Source organism: Rhodamnia argentea, chromosome 2 (assembly GCF_020921035.1).
Source record: "Rhodamnia argentea isolate NSW1041297 chromosome 2, ASM2092103v1, whole genome shotgun sequence".
Taxonomy (NCBI): Eukaryota; Viridiplantae; Streptophyta; class Magnoliopsida; order Myrtales; family Myrtaceae; genus Rhodamnia; species Rhodamnia argentea.
Window position 1 is genome coordinate 8,189,656 of NC_063151.1, and position 21,941 is coordinate 8,211,596.

A 21,941-nucleotide genomic window follows, 5' to 3' on the forward strand; every position below is an offset into this window, starting at 1 on the left:
TTTTTAGGACTAAATTGGCATTATTGTAAAAGGTTTATGACTGAATTGACACTAATAAAAGGTTTAGGACTTAAATGGCACTAACACAAAAGGTTTAGGACTGAATTGACACAAAAAAAGGTTTATGATTAAATTGGCACTAATGCAATAGGTTTAAGACTTTTTTTACATTTTTCCCGTAAAAGATCGATCCGACTTTGTGCGTCAAATGTGATCCAAACACCATTTTTCTTTTAAAATAAATCATACTACTGATAAAAAGTCAGTTGTCACAGTAGTACCCATGAAGAAAAGAGCATTGGACAGCATATTGTAACACAATTTATTATCCAAGTTCTTGAATCAGCAGTACAAGGTGCATTCTCTCCTCTATAACTTTTTGACTTTACCATAAACGAGTGAATGCCATGTGGGAATTTAAAGAAGGGGGGTTAAATCCAATCCATTGATCGGTCACACACAACACGAGATGACGAGGAAAAAAGACGAGCACGGCAGCGGTGGCTGCAGCGGCAGCGACGGAGAAACGTCTCAGTGGCAAGCGCCGTTCGTATGCTTCTCGCGTGAAAGCGGAAGCAGCTCTTTCTCTCTGCATGTTTCCACAGCTCCGACGAACATGTCCTCCAAGGTGTACTTGTACTTAAACCCCAAGTCCAGCAGCTTCTGGGTCGAGAAAGAGACCTTCTCCATCCCCTCATCCATTCCCTCGAACCTGCAAAAACCATCATCACTGTCATTATCATATGATGTCTCTAGGGTTTTGATCTTAGCCGAGCAAATTCCCTTGTCCAGGACTAGTCCTACTCCCGAACACGATTACGTACTCCGTGGGGACATCGTATTCCGGGTATCTCTTCCTGAGCAAATTCGCGACCTCGAGGAGCGAGGCGTCGTGGGAGGAGCAGATGTACCGCCCCTTGGCTTCCGGGTGCTCGAACAAGAAGATGTGGGCTTCGCAGAGATCGTCGGTGTGGACGCAGTGACCTTGCATCATGATGGAGTAATGAGCTTCATTCCCTGGTTCACAAGCGAGAAATTGTGCAAGATGGTCACAAATGAGGAACAAGGATCTGGTGAATAATTCATGGACGTTTCCCACCATGAAAGCTACGTGGGGTTTGAGGTAAATCTTGGGCCGTAACCCCCCAAAAAGGCCTATTCTCACTTGGGCTGGGCTCGGCCCAAAAGAATGACAAGAACATCTTATCCGACAGCTTAATTATGTTTGGCTTTGGCATTTTAGTGTCGATCTTTTCATTTAACGTGAAGTCTTCCTTAATCACTTTACCTCAGGAGTTAGAATTTGTCTGAAAAAAAAAAACAAAAAAAAGGACATCTTCCCTCCTTCTTTTTTTCCTTATCAATTTACAAAATTTTGTGTCCACTAGTGTTTTGGACCTTACTTGTGATTGGCGATAGGCCGGTGATGAGACTAGGTGGCATCGAAGACATGATGAAGGGGCCCACAACAAGACTTGGTATGATGCTGATGAAGTCAATGTTGTTCTCTTCCGCAAATTTCCAAGCCGCCTTCTCTGCCATCGTCTTTGATACGAAATACATCTGCGGGGAAAAAAAAAAAAATGACGCCTTCTCCTTCATCGAAATCAAATTCACTTTGGAAGACGACGCTATAAACAAGGAACGAGGCCGAAGAAAATGAGCAATCGAAGCGCCGGTTTACCGACCCATCCGGTCATCTTCGTGGCTAGCACGAAGTCCATGTCGCTCCAGTCATCCTCGTAGTAGACGGGCTTCCGGTGCGGTTGGACGTCCATGGTCCCGGCCGAGGAGGTGAACACGAGCCGGCGGACCTTGGCCTTGGCGCACGCCCTCATGATGCTTAGGACACCCTCCACCGTCGGTTTTATCACTTCATTCTGAGGGGGAAAGGAGAAATTTGGAAATTAGACGTACTGTTCATTTCTCAAATTTAATTGCATTGAGTCATGGAATTCATTTTAAAAATAAAACGAAAAAACAAAATGCTCGCTCTTCCTATTCTTGCCCTTTTGACCACGTCCTTCCTCTACTACTCTTAACGTGCCCGCAGGCGGCTGCAGCTTGCAAGCTCCGGCGGCCGGAGAAAACCGAAACCGTTAGGGCGAAAAAGAGAAAAAAAAAACGAGAACGGAAGCTCAAGCACGCGTGCGCGCGCCCGTGGGTTTGTATAATCGACCATCCACGAAGTAGGAGCGGAATCGCGAACCTCGGGGTCCTTGGACTCGAAATCCATGGGAGTGGCCACATGGAAGACGCCGGTGCAGCCATTGATGGCCTCGTCGAAGCTTCCGGCTTCGGTGAGGTCGGCCTTCCACAGCGAGAGGCGCGTCTTGGCCTCGGGCAGGTCCAGCAGATGCTTCACCTTCTTCATGTTATCTGTTCCCACACCAAAGGCACACGCACAAAAAGTCCAACATCATTCAATACAGCAGAAGAACCATTTCAACTCTCCCACAAAACATCATCGGCCCATGCTAAATCGGGCAAGCCGAAAGTTAGGAGCGGTGTTCGACGGGTACTAACTGGGGTCGCGGACGGTGGCGCGGACGGTGTAGCCACGCTCGAGCAGCTTCATGACAAGCCACGAGCCGATGAACCCGGCGGCGCCGGTGACGCACACGACTTGGAATTCCGATCCCATAGTTGTCCCTGATTCTTCTTCTTCTTCTTCTTCTTTAATTGAAGGTGATAATGGTTTGTTTTTTACTTCTTTCTGATTTTTGCAAGGTGATAATTTAAGGGGAGCGAATCAGCTGGGGCGGAGCTTTCGGGGAAGCGAAGTGAACTAGTGACCTACCGCTCAAACCACACCCCTTGCTCACGTGACCAACCGACAGATATGGCACGTGCGTGGTGGCTGAAAGCTCCTAACCCCACCCACTTCCCAAACCCTAACATTAGCATCAATGTATTAGGCTAGTACCATCTGACCAGTTAAAAAAACAAAAAATGTTAGGCTAGTACTAGGATCAGACAAAATTGACGAATTAAAGCGTGTGTTAAGTGACTAAGCAACAAAAAACTACAATTTGTGATGCAGAAGATTTCTCCCACGACACGCGTAATCAACAAAAAAAAAAAAAAAAAAATTCTCTGAGTCTTTGAGCCCCTCCTCCACAATCCACAAAGGTTTTCAAGAGCAGACACGTACAAAAATACGGAGCACATTAATCATTAGATTAAACTTTATAGTCTTCAACGCATCGATCGTCCTCATGTTATGCGCAATCAATGTCTTGTTGAGCGTTAATCATTAGATTAAATTTTATAGTCTTCAGCGCATAGACCGTCCTTGTGTTCTGCTCAATCAACATCTTGTTGAGTAGATTTAAGAAATGTGGTCGGAACCTTTATCGGCAAGACCTATAATTTCTAGAGTTAAATTCGCTTTCGATGCAAGAAACTTAACGATAGCCCCACTAATTTGTGACCCCCATAAGGTTGGTCCCCCGGGAATTCCCATTGCGTAGAAACACTTCAACGGAAGAAGAGGGAGGAAAGGTCTAAAAAACAAGAAATAATTTTCCAAGTTTTTTCCCTCTCTTTTTTATTCTTAGTGTCTTGGGTTTGTAGATTTCTCATAGTGAAAGAGATATATACTTCGGTATAGTATCCGTATAATCCCCATCGGGTACGGTATTTTGTCCCTTACTTTCATGCCTTAGACGAAATGATCCAAACCCACACGAGGGCGCTCCTAGAAGTAAAGAACGAACATCGTGATTTGAATATAGGCCTTGAGCAACGGTGGTAGCGATTATAATTATTAGATGTGAGAAGGGAGAATTACCAAAAAAGTTTTGAACAATATGTCAATTCGGTCCTTTCAACCCATTTTGGCCGGAAAATTGCTGACGTGGCATGACTGGTGTTGAGGTGGATAATTTTTAATAATATTCTACTATTTATTTAATTTTTATTTGTCTATATGTTTTTATTTTCTTTTTTTTCCTTCCTCTTCCTCCGGCACGGGCGAGCTTCGCTAGAGGTCGGCGAGGTCGACCTTGTCGGCCCTCCCATCTGGTTAGTTATCGAACTTGGCGACTACTTGGAAGAGGGAGGAAGGGAACAAAAAAAGAGAAAGAAAAGAAAAGAAGAAAAAGGAAATAAAATTTGAAAAATTTAAAAATTAATATATTAGTAAAATGTCCACTTCAACACTTGGCGTCAGTGATTTCCATCCAAAATTGACTAGATGGATTGAATTGGAGTAAATGTAAAAGGTTTAAGACTCAATTGAAAAAAAAGGTGGGGTTGATGACTGAATTGACACAATTGCAACAGATTTAAGACTTTTCTAATAACTTTCTCGGGTAAAAAAAGTTAAAAAATGCTTGCCTGACAAGACTCACAGGGACGGTACGATACAATCTCAACATTAGATTCTCACACCATCATCACATATTTTGCATAAATAACTTATTGATTGGAATATCGTTTGATCAAAAATAATTGACAGTACCAGTATCTTCCCAAAAAAAAAAAAAAAAAGAACTCAACATAATTATGGGTAGCTAAGGCAAAACCTAACGGCCCCATCAAAGTTAGGAAATTTTCACCAACCAGCCTAAATTCCTATTCTCAAGCGGAGCTCCCGAAGATGACAATGAAGTAAAGAACAAAATGTACTGGTTTGACCAATGCAAATGATGGGTAGCTAATTGCAAAAACTGCAAAACCTAACAGCTCCCTCGAGATCAGAAAAAAACTTCACCAACCGGCCTTTTAAGTTGCTAACCTTCTCGAGTAGGAGGCCAAGGGTCAAGATGAGCTCCAAGCCAAAGTTCCCTCTCTCTTGGGGTCGTAATTGGAGCAAAACGTGCCTGCCAGATTGGTGTTTGGTCTTTGTGGGGGGTCATGGAAATTGGTTAGGTTTCTTGAAGAAATCACGCGATGGCCTGAAGATCACCTACCCCTCAAGTCCCACTTCACTTCTTGATTCTTTGGTTTGTTCGGCTCGGCTCGGTTCGCTCGGTTCGGATCCTTGTTAATTTAGAACGATTCGAACATGTTCCGAGCTGCGAACTGGAATTTCGAGAGATGGGATCTCTATCGCGAGACCGACATGTGTATATTGACTGGAACTTCTCTCTAAGACCAGGGGTGAGCGCGAATAGGTTGGCGGGTAAAGGGAGCCAAAGCTCCCCGCGGTCAACGATGTCAACTGTCAAGTGTGAGAGTAACACGTTCCTGTGCTAAACCAGTCACCAAACAAGAAGACCTCACGACCCGCGACTTGCAGCTTTCACAGATTGCTAGACATCTCCACGTCTTGGACTCGGGACATCTACTTAGGCTTAAAGTTTCAAAGACATTAGATTAGCAGTATACTGAGAAAAGATTCAATGGAGGGCAGCTTTGGAGGCGGAGACCTAGGAGCGAGGAGACCCTACAAGTCTCATCCGTCAATCATTTCTCTTGTTTATATGTATTCTTGTCGAAGTTTGTGAATCAGCAGACAACAAAAGGCAGAACAAAGAGACCGAAATGAACAGCAGAACAAGGTAACAAAGAATGGGAGAGAGAACTGTCACTTTTATCTTACCGAATCTGCTAATTTCGAAGGCGTAAACGGTACGGCGATCACCAGAACGCAAGGCATGAGAAACGATAAGGACCTGAAGAGAGGGTGATGCATTCATGGCGGGTGTTAGAACTGTCTCATTTTCATGTGGTCCTAGTCTCTCTACATATGATATGTACATCCCATTGCACACGGCAACTGTGTTTCTCTTATTCAGCATATGCATCTCACTAGCTTCTCGTGTTATATGCATCTCACTAGCTTAGTTACATAACCGACAGCTACTTTACAACCGAGCATCGAGTTTCTCCGGACTCAGGAAAGCCGCGAAAACAGCAAAGTTGTGTGCGGATTTAGCCAGCTTTGTTCTGAATCAGACACATGCTATGATGTCCAAGACTCCCACCGGTCTTGTTTTGTTTTCTTCTCAAACGACGGTTCCATCTTTGATAGTTGCGTTTTTCAGTATGACTGTTATCCCCGACCTGATGTAGAATCCTTCTTCTGGTCTATCAGCTTCTTCAACGCCCTGTAATTGGAAAGATCGCATCCATTCATAAATTTCAGAATGGAAGTGAAGTATCAGAATCGCAAAAGGGCAATACTAACTTCGGTGTTGTGAATAACCACATTTTTTCCTATCCGGGCATTCTTGTCGATTATGCAGTTCCTTGAAAAAGCAGAAGAAAGGGAAATTGTCAGTGGAAGGATTAAGAAGTATTCTATTAATAACCTGTCGACTCAAAACTTCCTGTAGACATGCCCTATTCAAAGAAAGAAAAATTACCTGATTTTAGTATTTTGTCCAACCCCGATAGGAACCTTCCCTTGTGCCAGAAGAGATGCAATTTCAGCTTCAGTCTGATAGTAATCTGCACCCATCATCATGGTATCCTGCAAATTCAAAGGCGTCTCAAAAACCAGCACCCATCATGTATGTTGCCATTGCTACAGAAATTGGCACACAAACTAACCCGAGTTACGAAGAAAGTTTAGCGAATTTAATGTCTATACTGATGACTTGCTTATTACATTACCTTGACAAAAAAAATTACGACCATCGAGTAATCAATTGGACTCGTATCAGAAGCATCCTGATTTTGTTCAAGTCTCAGCTTCAACTTGAAGAAATACAACCCATGGATGAAGATATCAAAGTTCAAAAATATCATACTGGACACCAGACTTATATGAACAAATTGAATGGCACCATTTGCCCCTGTTAAATATGGTCCACCACCTCCAAAGTTCTATTGGGATCTATTAACCAAAATGTCAACATCCCAACAGCATCATCAAAGAATCTGAAAACTAATTTTCTCAAGCATTCCCCATTATGATCTTCAAAAGTCGAAGAATGCATATGAAAGCAGCTCACCTTAAACTCAACACCATAGTCTAAACGCGAGCGCACGCCAACAATGGAGTGTTCAATGCTACATTCTTGCAAGAAGCAACCGTGAGAGATTATTGCATCTACAATCTGCAAAACAGTTCACATAAGTGACAGATTTAGACCAAAACAACATCAGAGACTGATCGAGTTGACAAGCTTACCTGGCATTTATCAACTTTACTGGGGGGTAAGAACCTTGGAGAAGTGTAGAAAGGTGTTTGAGGATCATAAAATTCAAACTTCGGAGGCTACATTACAGGAAATCAACCCGCTATTAGAAAAGCCACTGTCTCCTCAAAGGACAAAAGGTATCACTTTATGACAGCTAGAGTTTGAAGCTTGAAGCTTCTATGATGTTATAAGAACGTGATTGAGATGAAGCCCCAGATTGACATAGAAATTGCGGCCAACAAGATCTAAAGGGTAACTATTTTTCCAGCCCTAAGGTTAAGCCAGCATATCAAGTGATTAACAAGTATAAAAGGTGATGACAGAATTAGCAAGATGACGCTGTCATCTCCACCTTTGAGTTATCGACCAGAAGAATAATAATTACAGATGCAATACCATACACACACCTGCTCTGTTAGGGCCAAGTTAGCGTCAAAGAATGACTTGATTGTTCCAATGTCCTCCCAGTAGTCATTAAACAGATATGCCTGACAAATCAACAAATTCAGATAAGTCAGCATTTCCGTTAAGGTAGCTTACAAGTACAAATTGCATAAAAATACACTTCTCCAAGGAAGGAGAGAGAGAGACCGCGACTTAGTCTATGTTGAAGACAAGGTCCTGACCTGGACATTATGCTCTGTAACAGCTGACGGAATTATTTCGGAGCCAAAATCATTGCATGAGGGGTAGCTCCACCTCAGAAGCTTTAGTAACACATCGGTTTTGAATACATAGACGCCCATTGAGGCAATGTATGGGAAGTTCACAGCATCTTGCTTTGATAGTCCAAGAAGAGTAGTGTCAACTTGCTGTGGGCACACATTTGTGCAGGAGACAAGAACCCAAATAAGAATAGCAACTAGTTGATGCAATTCGTGCAGAGATGATGTCTGCTAAGGAAACAGTCAAAGCAGTCACGTCAAATTATAGAAAGATGTTTATTTCATTATTGATACCATTGCCTTCAGCTCATTGCCCTTTGGTTTTTCGGCAAATTGGATGATCCGTCCAGTTCTGTCAATCTTCATCAGTCCATAATCTGATGCACGACTGCAGCAACAAAAACCACAAAGGGTTAGTTGCAAAACTGATAAGTAGCACTCCATTCAGTACAACTGAAAACAGATGTAAGAACAGTATATCAAGAAAATTTGGTTTTCCCAAACATAATTGGAATGTCAAGGAGAACTGAGCTTAACATGCCCTTACATCTTCGAACGCAATATACTAAACCACAAGAAGTACCTGTCATCCATCGGGATACATGAAACTGTGATATCGGCATTTGTATCAATATGCTTCTGCAATCAAGCCACAACTGGTCAGTTGAAACTTACAAACATATGAGATAAAGGACTGGATGATGAAATCTTCAAAGTACCTGCACAAAATCCATGTAATTCATCCGGTACAGGTGGTCACCGGACAATATCAGGATATGCTCCACATTCTTGTTCTTGGCATCCTGAGAAAATAATTGAAACCAACATCCAACTTCAAGAGGAACTTCAAAAAACTTTTGCACAGGTAATTGCCAAAACCGTATGCACTCACCTCAAAGACCCATATGAATTGCCTGACAGCATCAGCAGTTCCCTGGAACCACCTCTTCCCAGCTTCACCAGGAGTTTGAGTTGCCGCAAGGACCTGTTTCCGTCACCAATGTTTTTCATATTAAATTCGGTCTATTCTAAAGTCGTCAGGAATCCAGGATAAACGGATAGTAAATCGGAAAAAAATTTATACCTCCATAAATCCATCGCCAAAACTGACTCCATTGTCAAAGTTGTACGCCCGTGAAAGGTGGCGATTGAGGGAAAAGGAATTAAACTGCGTTAAGATGAATATTTTTCTGATACCACTGTTAATGCAATTGCTCATTGGAATATCAATCAACCGGTAGCATCCTCCTATAGGAACCTGCAGATTTGACAAAATCACACAATTGATTATACAATTGAGAGTGTCATGTGGGTAAAGAACGGGCATATACAAATGATCACTTACTGCTGGCTTGGCCCTTCTGCTAGTAAGCGGAAACAGTCGTGTTCCAGCACCTCCTCCCAGTATAATTGAAGCAACACTCTTCGGATCTGCTCTTGGAGTTTCCAACACTGGAGCTTGAAAAGCCTGAAATCATAGTTCAAGGAAAGTAACAAGTAACCCACACGAGGAAATTTTTTGAAAAAAAAAAAAAAAACCGAAAATCAGCATATTGAGATCAAAACTAAGAACTTGCCCTTTTTACACTCCCCCCCGTTGAAACATCAACACTGAAATGTAAAACTACGGAGCCATAAAAAAGAACAAGAGGCTGAGAAATGCAACATCCATCATACCGTGGTCTCTTTGTCAATGTCTGAAGTAAAAACAGAGTAAGCAATCCCAGGTTTAACACGTCCAATCCTTGTTTCACTTCTCAAGCTCTTACATAACTGAGCTCCAAATTGCTTATTAAGAAGCCCAACCCTCGTGTTTTCACCCCAGAACCCCCTACAATCGAGAATGCCTCCTCCTGGCACAGGTCGCGCACTGACCTTCAAGCTCGCAAAGCAAGAATCCATCACTGCAAAACAGACCCAGAGACGAAGAAGCAGGTACCAGATAAATTTCGGGCTCAAGATTCAAATGGGCATCGCAAATTTCGAACGAACCGAAGAACCTACAAGCTAAAGATCACAACTTGCCATCAATACGAACGATCTGAGAGAAAAATATAAAAGCAAGAACACTTTCCAGTGCACTTCTGATCAAGAAAAGCTACAAAAATATGTAAAAAGGTGATGTGAATAAAGAAAGACTTGTCACCGACCCGGACGATCTCTGCTCCGGAAAGCGATCGAAACAGTGCTTGACACGAAGATCTGTGAAAAGTCCTCCGACGAAGGTGGTGCAAAGCCCAGTCCACCAAGATTTCTAGGAAGGAGCGAGAGCGAGGAAGAGAGTGAATAATGTGATCAAAGAGAGGACGCTTTAGACATGCTCAAGACCCATGTGAAGTTGGCGTGAAAGCTTAGAGCTGTCACTGGTTTAGCTGCGACGGCTTCGGCGAGTGCTTTCGCTGCGAGCCGTCAGAAACTTCGAATCCCGAATCGCGATCACGGGTTTTCCTTTCGCTAACTGGAAATTATTAAGTTAAAAATCATATCTTCGCTTGATAGTTTGTAAAGTTCAGAGCGATTAACCATACCAACAGTCGGAAAATCCATGAAGAGCGGGGGTGACACGACTGGCCGTTCAGATTTCACAATCAAGAAACTTTCCAAAGATAAAAAAGGCATTATTAGTCACTTAACTATAGTGGCAGAAAAGTTAACAGAGTTGAAAAAAAAGTGGACTCCTTAATCTAGCCCAATAAAAAAAAACTGTCGAGCCCATCAATTATACTTTTTAAATTAAGTATTTATCTTTTCAATTTCTCTAATCAAGTCATTTTATTTGCACAAAAAATCGAGTACTCAAGCACCAAATTCAGTTCACACAACCCTCAAAAGTCATCGAAGCATGACTTGAATTAAATGTTGCCACGTAGACAACCATCGTGACCGCTGAAAACTCAATTCAGAGCTTCATTCACCATTTTTTTTCCCTCTCTCGTTCATTCACTAATATGGGAAGTGTCCGTGTAAGTAATATTTGATCTATGTTACGATAAGACATCTTTCGAAGGCCATGTTAGTAGGATTTGGTGTCTAAGGAACTTGATCAGACATGTATAAGTAGCGCCACTTGCTTATCAGAAAAGGGCAGAAATGAAAAGTAAAACTAAAAGCTTTAGTTGTTATAAATATAATGGTAAGAAAAACAAACAGAGTCAAATGTTGACTTGCTAGTCTGGCCAATCAACACTGTTCTCTTCTTTTCTTCCTTATGGGTCACCCAATAATATTTAGCCTTGCAAGATGATCCTGCGGATTCACATGGGATTTCACATGACTCTTGCTACTCGGGTCAGAGCGTAAACTAGTAATACTTTCGGCTCTTGGACTCTCACCATCTAAAGTGCATCATTTTACTATTTCGTCTAGCAGCACGATACTTTGTATTGCTTTCCCATAATCTTGTTTTCATGGTTTAGGCTGCTCTCATTTCGCATGCCGATATTATGGTAATCGTTTTTGCTTTCTTTTCCTCTTGCTACTAAGATGTTCGGTTCACAAGGTTGTCTCTTGCCTACCCATAGATTCAGTAGCAGTTCGAAAGATTGACATATTCGGGAATCTTTTCGTTGCTTCCGTTTGGCATGGCGTATATGTGGTCTAGAATTAGAAGTGGAAGATTGTGCTACAGTGGGTCAAATTCAAAAATAATCCGTACAATTAATTAAGCAAACACGATCACAATTTTACAAAAAAACTTCCATGAAGAACTCATGGATATAAATATAAACATTTAAATAACTCTATAAGGATGGACAAGATCGTAATTTACGATAATCAAGATAAATAGTAAGTAATCAATAAATCTCTCACCTTTTAAATCTAAATTTAACAAAATAGTTGTCAAAATTCGTAAATATGTTGTCTTTACGACAATTGAAATGATGTTCGAAAAGGGATCAAAATCTGTTCATTATTTGTCTCTATGACAATTGAAATGATGTTCAAGCAATTGAAATAATGCGCAAGAAAAAACCCTATTTCATTTTTCCTCATCGAATATATCATATGTATGGCTTTTTAAGTACTTTACAAGTCGGAATTCTTGTTGATTTATTGAGGTAAAAAGCTTCATTTAATCTCGGGAAAGAAATCGATAAATCCGCTTCAGTTTTGATCCATTTTCAAGTTTGGAGCTTTAAGATTAGAAGTCGAAGCGACCATTGTCTCTTTTATTAAGTCTTAAGACGACATGGATATCCAAACAATTTTTTTGGCTCTGTTTGTTTCATTGAAAATGTTTTCTTTCCCTAATTTTCGGTGTTTGGAGGACGGAAAATGAGTGGTCAACGGAAATTATTTTCTGGTCAACAGAAAACCTTCTAAAATTGAGGAAAACGATTTCCTTTTTTGAGAAATGGAAATCATTTCCCCCCTCTATCTCGGGAATCCATGTTCTCTCTCATCGTTCTCTCTCCTCCATCCCCGATGAAGCTACGATCCTCGATCTTCGCCTCCATAGTGAGGCAAGCCATGATCTCGCCATATTTGGCAAGGTTGAGGCTCACCTCACCGTTCTCAAGCTCTGTTGATCCTCGCGGCCTCGCCCACCACCATGAGAATGTGCCGGTGGAGCCATTCCTCGACGTTGCCAAGTCTGTCGCCAAGGTTGCCTCCGCCTTCAACCTCCTTGCTTGCCGGCCGTGGTCTCTCGCTCGAGCTTGGGACTTGCCGGGACCAGCCGAGCCTCGAGCTCATCGGCTTGCATCATGGCCAAAGGCTAGGTGGAGGGAGGAGGAAAGAGCGGTGGAGGAAGGAGCAGTAGGGGAACAAGGAGCAGTGGCGTAGGAAGGAAGAAGGAGGAAGAAAGAGAAAAGGAAAAAAGGTAAAAAAAATTAAAAAATTTAACCAAAAAAATTTGAAAAAAATGAAAAGAAGTAAAAAAACAATTAAAAATTATTTAAAAAATGGATGGTGAGGGCGACCCTCACCTAGGCGAGGCCATCCCGCACCAGATTTGGCGAGGAAGACCCTCATCCATGCCAGGCCAACCCTCTATGGTGAACTAATGGACAATCTAGTCCTCTCAGTTCACTAGCTTCATTGTCTATTTTGTTGAAAGAAAAAAAATCAGAAAATGAACAAAAAATTATGATTCAATTGACATAATTGAAATGTTTAGAATTGAATTGGCCAAATTATAATAAGTTTAAGAACTTTTGATTAATTTTTCCCTTTTTCAAGCGTCTGGAGCGGGGTGTGGAAATTCAGGAAATAATCGACATTTTCTGGAAAGACAGTGGCAATCTTGTCAAAATGGGGAAACAAGGGTTATTAATGCGAAGGTGTAAAGTGGTCTCCAAAGACAAAACTCGAGCATGCATTTGATGTCTCAACGAAAGAGGTGCTAGATGGCGAAATCTTCATAAGTACATGCATATTATACTTCCACGTAGAAGGAGTAGCACTCCATGCGCATGATCGCATGGATTCCAAAAGTAAGGAATCTGTTGCATTCGTATCGAGCTCTTAATCGTCCCATTCACAAAATTAACAGCGTCGCTATTGCTTTCGATGGCTTGGATCCTCGGATACACGGGACTCTCATCGATCAGCAGCCTTACATCGTATTCTGCTTATCGAAGTGCATTAGGAGGATTACAAAATCCAATTCGAAAATCTCAGTTGGACTTGAGATCACACTAAATGAGCAAACATGTTAAGGAATGCTTCGAGATGACTTGTTAAAGACTATAAATGTCGGCATGACATGGTAATACTTTCCACTTTTTTTTTCTCTTGTTTCTTTTGTCAATTTCCATCTTTTTTTTTTTTAAGGCTCGCGCTTTTTCCACTCCTTTTATAGCTGTGACACTCATTTTTATATGTGTTTTGACCATCCTATCCTCTGTGTATGACCCACCAAATTTGTTACAATTTTACATGATTGTTTTTTTTTTTTTAATTTTTTATTTCGTTTCCTTTTTTTCCTTACCGGTCTCACCTTCCTCTTTTTCTTCTTTTTCCTCCTTCCCATGCCTCCCACTTGTCTCGCTGTTTTCTCTCCTGCACGACGTTTGCTTCGACACTCGCTTCGACGCCTCTCTCTCCTTCTAAAAACCCTGACTTTGTTACGTCAATCCCGTCCTCCACCACAATTTCGCCGGCGTCGGCATTGGGCTCACCAGAGACCTCCCCAATGATCCCCTTTTCTCCACACAAAGGTAATATTGAGAAGCACGAAGGTAATGACATTTAACTCATGTTGTTGATAATGGAAGTTTCTGTTTGGAAATACTTCTGCAGGAGGACCAAAAAGGGATGCTTAAGTTGTTCTCTTTTCTTCTTGCCATCCTATTTTGGCGAAACAATTGTCTATTTACCTTATACTCAGACACTGGATGATAGAAAAACAAATTACAGGGGGAGTAGGAAGTAACTTAATGCAAAGTAGCTATATTCGCTGCGAAATTGTACGCCGTTATGATGAACCGTCTGATATTTCAGCTGAAGAAAAGCGAACTGCTTATCAAATTGAGCTATACACTACCAAGAAAGATTCTTTACAGATTTATGCTCAGCTTCATGCTTGAAACTTAAGAATCAATGAGCTATCATGCGGATTGTGGCCCTGGCGGCCTCCCTTTTCCTATCTACAAAGAGCACGTCTTCGATCCACGCACTGATGTTGAATGCTAGACCTTGCAGGACTCTTGAGTAGCTCTCTAGTATTGCTTGTCCCACATCTTGCATGATATGTTTCTAGCTCAACACACCCATGAAGGACTATCATAGAAAAGCAAGGACATGGATCCCAAAGATACGAGGTTCTTTCTTTCGGATTATTGTTATGACGTGCTTTTGAGCGAGATTTCAGCGAATTTCAACGATTAGCTTCGAAAAAATGTCGGCAGGAAGTTTTGCTCTCCCTGTTGTATTGGAGCTTACAAAAAAAGTCGGGTTGTTGGATATAATTGGAGTTTCCTATTTTAATACTTCGTGCTTCTCAATATTACCTTCGTGCGGGAAAAAAGGTATCGTTGGGAAGGTAACTGGTGAGCCCAATGCCGGTACCGGCAAAATTATGAAGGAGGACGGGATTGACATAATAAAGTCAGGGTTTTTAGAAGAAAAGGGAGGTGTCGAAGCGAACGTTGTGCGGGAGAGAGAGAGAGAGGCGTGGGAAGGAGGAGGAAGAAGAAAAGGAGGAAAGTGAGATCCGCAAGGAAGAAAAACGAAATAAAAGAATTAACAAAAAAAAGAATCATATAAAATTGTGTCAGATTTGATGGGTTACATCACAAAGGATATAATGGTCAAAACATACATAAAAAGGAGTGTCAAAGTCATAAGAGGAGTGGACAAAGCGCGAGCCTTTTTTAATGGTTAGACTAAGTGACAATATGATGTCAAAAAGCTAGGCAAACCAAATAGGTAAGGGCTTTTGGAACTTTACTCCTAAATACTAAATTGTTCCATGTTTTCTTGCGACCTCCGACAGATGGAATGCTAAAGATCGAAGCTTTACAGAGAAAGATCCACGCTTACCGCTCGATTGGACTCCCCTTCCGAGACCAGATCTGAAGCTCAACGTAGACGCTTCGGTCGGAGGAACTACAACAGATGGAGCCGCCTTGGGTGTCGTCTGAGACTCAAACGATGTCCTCCTCGACGGTTTCGTGGAAAACACTGGATCTTGCTCGCCGATTCTAGCAGAAGCGACAGGGATCGGAGTTGATGATGAAATGTCGAAGCACTAATTACAAATATCACGAGAAAAAAACAACAAATTAATATTGCTGCATTTCCTGTTACTATTCTTTTTTTTTTTTTTGAAAAAAGCATTTTTTCCGAGTCCTAATTACAATTAACAAATACTAAAAATGCCGAAAAAGGGCATGTTTAATTTCTCCTGAGGAACGAATTTGTCAGGTTTAAGAATATAAGCTTACTTTATACGAATCGCATAATCAATATCTTCAAGCATTTATTAACACAAACACTAATTGTTTAATTTTGTTTGTTTCGCGAGGAATGAATGATTTGAAAAACATTTTCTTGAAAATAATCGTTTATATCACTTGAAATCATTAGTTGATGAAAAATGTTTTTCATTGTTGACAAAAATTTATGGCTAAATATTTTCATGAATGATAAGAAATTTTATTGTGTATCTATTTGCAAGCGATCATTTCTAGAGTTACTTATTATCGAGCATAGTTACGTGGGTAAAGATGAAAATGGAATTATATAACGTGGTGAGAAGGAGGCAAACAATGCTTTGCCGTCATATTGCGGTGAAGTTTTTCTTACTTATTCTGGCAGAGGTTTTGGTGGATGAATGATCGTGGAAAGAGAAATTGACAAGTCCCTTCTGGTGGTCCTAAGTTCACACTTCACAAGACCAATTGCTAGTCTGTCTGCCGCCATAGACAGTGACTGGGTTTTCTCTCGAGTTGGCGATACATTCAATTTAAGCACATGGAGAGACCCGCGAGATTCGGACGGAGCCTCGCCCGGCCCGGGCGAGGGTTCACTGGCCCTTGCCAAATTCTGGACGAGAGGGTTGGAATGCCCTCATCGGCAAAGGAAAAACGAATGGCTTTTGTTCAACCACATACCACCTAGTGTCAGCTCAATTGAGATCCGCGTGCACCACCCGATGATCGAACAACGACAAGGTGTTTGAATCGTGTAATCGAGGTAACACCAAATCAAATCTAATTGTCGCTCGATGGCTCATCGGTTCGTCCGAGCTGAATGCGCCTGAAGAGCATTTTTGGATCGGCCCGGGTTAGGCTAATTAGTTAAAAAGCTCGTCCCGATTAGACAAAATTTTACGCGAATATTATCGTGATGGGCAACGCCCGGACAACGAGTCAAGTCCGACCTGTAGGCACGCCGGCCCTGTCAAATGATCGCCTCGACATCAATTGTGACCTAAACACTCGTGGCCTTTTGGGATAGGGCCCATGTAGCGATGAGGCCCAAAATAGAAAAGCCCACCGCCGCCGCCATGACAACATTCAAGCCCAACTTAGCCGAGGGAAAGAGAACTCTTGAAGCCCATCGAGTCGCAGCCAGTCGGCCCGTCAAAAGTCCATTTTTCTCCAACTAGGGCTCACGAAATTCCATACATCTGACATTGCCTAAAGTCGCTTATGCGAGAATGCGCGTCAACTATTCTCACATTTCGGGCTCCGTTTATCTCGTGAAAAATAAATAATTTGAAAAATATTTTCTAAAAAAATAATCGCTTGTATCATTTGAATTTGTTAGTCAATGGATAAAGTTCTCATTATCTACAAGAACTTATATCTAAATATTTTCGTGGACGATAAATATATTTTTCATTCATTCATTCATTTTCATAAGTAGCACAAGTGATCGTTATTAGAAAAATATTTTCGAAATCATTCTTTTTTTTTTTTCGCGAAACAAACGGCGCCAATGAACAAGACAATCTCATTTTGTCACTTTTGAAATGTATTGTTGGTCGTCTTTGGCACCAACTTTGTCGCATTTGAATAAAAAAAAATCATCCCTTTTGATAATACATTCGCCTTAAGTACAAAATGTTAAAAAAAGGAAAACAATTTATCACCTTAGGCAAAGGCGATGGAGCGGACATAACAAACGGTTCACGATCAAACGGGTGACTCGGGTTAAAAATGATTGGACTCAAATTGACCCATTTCGAAAATGACATTCCTTTCTTTGCAGGCTTTTTCACTTTCGAATTTCACTCTTTTTATTGATTTGGGTTAGCAAATTGGTCTATTTCATATCCGCTTCAACTCCCAAATCCAAGCGAGCTTCAGTTTCTTTAACTCATCTAGATCCACAAATAAAAAATTCAAGAGACCCATGTACCACCCGACGCATCGGAAAAAAGTTTAAAGAAACGGGGTTTACAACTCATGCCGCCACCTCCATCCGGGGCGATAAGGTTTGGACCTAAAGCGACAAAATATACATATTGATGCATCTTTCACTATACTAATTTTGCTTGTCATGTAAAATAATGGGGTCATGTAACACAGCACTGGTGATTTGATCAATCATGTCCCAAAAACATTCCATTCCCACTTTAGACACACTGAAATAACACAAGGTAATAATGGCAGGCAAAATGATTTCGGGGGGGAACATTGATTGAGACCCAAATTCACAGTAATGTCGCCTCGGATTAAACGAAAGACATTGCCATTGCTCGTCCAGCTTAGGCTTGATTTCCTGTTTTTGTCATTTTACTTATTTTGTGGGCCCACCAGACATAAATCTCAAAGGCACATTATTATTACCCTTTTGATTCTGTGGGGCCCATTTGCTGGCGTGTTCTTTTTTTCTCTGCGCCCTCCGATGCATCACGATCGTCGTTAGCTTATCCAATCACGTCCTTAATCATGGAAAACCCAAAAGGCTTGTGGCATAAAAGGACACTTTCACTGCATGAGCCTGCAAAATTTGAGACGCTTATAATAATCGGTATATTTATAATTTTGAAAAAAATATTTAAAAAAAAAAAAATCTCTTTAAGCTTTAAGGCGGGGCCTGCATTGGTTGACTTTCTTTCTATTTTAAGAGTTGGGAGCGAAGGAACCGACGGTCTTCCCAATTCTGCCTTGCCTTTTGCTTCCCCAGTTTCCTTTCTTTTGTTAGGAATCGACCTAGTTGCTTCTCCGGTTTTGGTGGGTTAGGTTAGCGGGGGCATTCTTTTTTAGAAAGAACTCCGAGTGAAGAAGAAGAAGAAATCGCTACAGGAGGCACAATTAGTTTTCTTTTAGCAGAAAAAAATAAGCCCGTAAAGTCTTTTCTGTTGTTAGGTTTGGGGAAAGAAGCGCGGCGATTGGCGATGAAAAGGCGAAAGGCCTAGCTCTGACTCAATCAGAGTTCAATGAGCTAGTGAAGGCACCCGATGGGTTAGAATCAGTTCTTTATCGCACGGCTTGTGCTCACCTCCGATCTTTGCATTTCTTCGCATTTTTAATTGTTGACGCAGCAAAAATTTTCCTCAAAAAATACTCTTGACGGCTTCAAAATAACTAATTGGATCGATCCGACTTTTGAGTAAATCGGGGGTTCGACCATCAATTCGAGAGCCGGATCAAACTTCATCGGGCCCCAATCTTTTTTACCGAGAACCCACATCCCTGTTCTCGCTTAAATTGGCCACGGAACGCGAAGCCAATGTCTCGAGTTGAATTCGGATGTTCCGCTCACCCCTAGTCACACTCTTGTGCCGCACTGGACAAAGTTTGAGACTTCGGCTCATCTTAAATTATTTACCTCGAACATGTCGTGACAAGATTCCCGATTAAAATAAGCCAAGGTAGATGAAGTAATGACTGCAACTGCTCATCTACCCACTTGCCCATTTTTAAACTTTTTGCCTTCTCTTTTCCGGGTACCACCATCCGTCGTAGCCCGTGTCAAAAACATTGGCACCACATTTTCCCTTACACAACATTAAAATATTACAAGGTTATGGAACAAAGCTTTACCTTACTTTATGCAGAATCAATGGAGGACAGTCCACATCCCGTGTCGGACGCCTTTCTTTTTCTCCAGCTCTTTTGTTCCTTTTCTCTTTTACCTTCCTCTTATCTCTCTCTCTCTCTCTCTCTCTCTCCCTCTCTCTCTCTCTATCTGCCATGTAATTAATCCTCCTGTTCGGAGAAGAAACTGAAAAGTGGAACGTGGGATTCAATGGGGTCATCTTCCTCTTGAAGTTTCTGTCAAAAAAAGTTGCTTGCTTTAGTGCGGTTAGTTTCAGAAGTGTCACGTGTTCCTCCGGAGTTTCTGCGGTACAAAAATGGACCAGTTCCGGCATAATTTTGTTCCTTTGGCATCTTTCTTGCGGGAGGGATTGCTTTTGTATGACTGAACGTATGTGGGTTTGAATTGACGCCATTAACGAGGGTTTCATGAGTTTCATCAGGTCATCAGATCGAAGCCCCGAGTGCCGATGAATCTGTGGATTTTGTCTCCTTTTCCGATTTTCAACTTCTCGTGTCCTTTTTGGGGGGTGGAATTTAGTCATGATCCTCCCATGGAAAGCAGGCCAATATGCAGGGTTCACGTTGACGTTATCGGGAGCATCCACCACCTTTTCCTGCTTCATTCCTTGGCCGTTTGGCTCTTTCTCTTGAACGACCAAATGACCGATCAGGAAATTGTTCGGGTGCCCATGGCCTCTGGGTTTCAAAATTTTGTTCATCTTAGAATTAGAACGGGGTTTGCCAGGAATAATGACAGGACAATCCCATCACTCAGGACTTTTGTGTTTGCCACCAAATGACACAGCATATGCAGTAAGAACTCTATCACTCATCTCGCAAGGTTTCACTGATCTAACCCGGTGAGCGATGAATTTGTTTTGCGCTCTGTCGACGGCATAATCACTAGACTTGTCAAAATGGGCCATACGTCCATAATTAATGGGTTAGTTATATTCAGTAAATGAATCATATAGAATTGTAATGTTCAAAATAATATAGGTATTTGATGAGTCCACAACTTACTTGAACCCAACCTACTGCTATAATTCTCTCTTTGTTCTCTCTTAATCTTGCTCGATCTCTTGCTCGCTCCCTCCGTGCTCTTGCCTCGGTTTGGGTAGGAGTGTTTCTGAATTGGGTAACATACAAAAAGATTTTAGCAACATGGGCCCGATTGAGTATTGATCATGAGATAATTAATCCTCCTGTTCGCATGAAAATTGTTCAAAACAGGCTGAATGAGTCAATTTGAATTGGATCATTTTTTATCCGATCCACCTATTTGACGGGTCTACTAATCTCTATGCTCTCTGTCTCCGCCGCACGTGTCCTGTGCGGTGGGTGGCACTGCTAGTCTCTAAAGAACAGCTCAATTTGGACTTGCCCTCCAGTCTCCAATCATGTCTAGAGCTAAACTTCTTTCTTTTTCTTTCTTCGTCGCGCCTAGGATTTTGCATTATAGCGACCGGCGATAAAGAAGGAATAAACGAAACCCAGCACCTCGTCCTTCATGATTACAACCAGAATCCAGCCAACGATGCCCAAAGGAAAAGAAAACAAAGACAAGACGGGCTCCACGTTTCACTCGAAACAACAGATAACAAAAGGTACGCTCATCGCGAAGGCCAACAGAAACGAAGAGAGGGCACTGCTCGTTCATAGCGATTCGATGTCGGAAACAGTGGCGTGCAGGTCTTGTAAACACGAACATCCTTCGGGACGAGGCTCGTCGTGTAACATTATGGTACGAAACGTGGGTGCTTTCGACGGACCAAAGAAGACCCAGTAAAAATTTGTTGCAACCGTACCAGTTGGAGCCAAAAGGAAGTGAAGAGAGAGAGAGAGAGAGATGGTCAAAGAGGCGTAGCTGAGAAATAATAGTCGGGAGCGAACAGCAAAAACCAGAATGGGACGTGCCCCAGACGTCAATCCCTGCACTGCACGCCTACTTTACCCCGTGCGTGGGGGTGGGGTGCTGTTCGTTCCCAACACGAAAGAGATTCTACCGACCCGACCCGAGTCCTTAAAAGCGACAATGTGGAATTGCTACGGTTGATGTTTGTTGGTAGGATGTCCATTGAGTTCCTAGAGTCCTGTTGCCGTCGTCGAATAAAAGGAGAAGAAATATGGAATGGACCACGGTCCGAAAATTAACCCGAAAGCTTGTGTTTATTTTCTTTTATCCCGGATTGAGCCGGCGTCTTATTGGCTCCTCCAAGTTTTGACAGGTTTAATCTGCTGAACTGAGTCCCCGGAGGGATCGGGAGGCGGCCGACCTTGCGGAAACCGATTTACAAATTCCGGTTTACAAAAGTGGTGTGATAGACCAATGCCCGGCTTTAGCCTCTGTCATATTGCTTTGACAACTTTATTTGATGTGTTAATAATCTGAGTATGGTATCCCCTAGCATCTTTAGAGGGGACAGGTTCATTTTGGCACAATACCCAAAAAAAACCTCCAACTATAGCGTTTATGACAATTCTACCCAAAACTTTTTTTTATCTAATAAAAAACCTCCAACTTTTACATTTATCATAATTCTACCTTCAAACTTTTTCTTTTTTCCCAATTTTACTGGTCTAGTATCAAAAAAATCCTCAATTTTAGCATATATCCCAATTATATCCAAAACTCTTTTTTTGTCTCATAAAAAATCTCTAATTGTTACTTTTATCCTAATTCTACCATCGTTAGCCTTCCATCCATAATCACCATTAGTTAATTTTATATGGCATTTTCACGT

The 21,941-nt window shown here is 41.8% G+C and overlaps 2 protein-coding genes across 6 annotated transcripts; both read right to left on the reverse strand.

Annotated features, from left to right (window-relative positions):
* Nucleotides 1–284: 284 nt before the first annotated feature.
* Nucleotides 285–2,721, reverse strand: LOC115738539 (dihydroflavonol 4-reductase). Of its 3 annotated transcripts, none has more exons than XM_030671152.2 (7): nucleotides 2,527–2,721; nucleotides 2,210–2,379; nucleotides 1,689–1,880; nucleotides 1,404–1,563; nucleotides 825–1,017; nucleotides 522–712; nucleotides 285–488 (listed from the first exon to the last, which is right to left on the reverse strand). In XM_030671152.2, exons 1-6 carry the CDS (start codon nucleotides 2,642–2,644, stop codon nucleotides 532–534), a joined length of 1,014 nt encoding a protein of 337 aa, XP_030527012.1. In that variant the 5' UTR covers nucleotides 2,645–2,721; the 3' UTR covers nucleotides 285–488; nucleotides 522–531. The 3 variants fall into 3 exon arrangements, with proteins under 3 accessions (XP_030527012.1, XP_030527011.1, XP_030527010.1); XM_030671151.2 differs by having other exon boundaries at nucleotides 285–484; nucleotides 518–712; XM_030671150.2 differs by having other exon boundaries at nucleotides 285–712.
* Nucleotides 2,722–5,651: 2,930 nt separating this feature from the next.
* On the reverse strand, nucleotides 5,652–10,393 carry LOC115738537 (glucose-1-phosphate adenylyltransferase large subunit 1). 3 transcript variants are annotated; one of them, XM_048274250.1, is made up of 15 exons: nucleotides 10,288–10,393; nucleotides 9,437–9,663; nucleotides 9,105–9,227; nucleotides 8,844–9,017; nucleotides 8,652–8,744; nucleotides 8,479–8,562; nucleotides 8,343–8,398; nucleotides 8,054–8,147; nucleotides 7,721–7,906; nucleotides 7,502–7,582; nucleotides 7,085–7,171; nucleotides 6,906–7,010; nucleotides 6,315–6,421; nucleotides 6,137–6,197; nucleotides 5,652–6,056 (listed from the first exon to the last, which is right to left on the reverse strand). In XM_048274250.1, exons 1-15 carry the CDS (start codon nucleotides 10,376–10,378, stop codon nucleotides 5,955–5,957), a joined length of 1,671 nt encoding a protein of 556 aa, XP_048130207.1. In that variant the 5' UTR covers nucleotides 10,379–10,393; the 3' UTR covers nucleotides 5,652–5,954. The 3 variants fall into 3 exon arrangements, with proteins under 3 accessions (XP_048130207.1, XP_030527009.1, XP_048130209.1); XM_030671149.2 differs by lacking the exon at nucleotides 10,288–10,393 and adding an exon at nucleotides 9,910–10,148; XM_048274252.1 differs by lacking the exon at nucleotides 10,288–10,393 and adding an exon at nucleotides 9,764–9,782.
* Nucleotides 10,394–21,941: the final 11,548 nt, after the last annotated feature.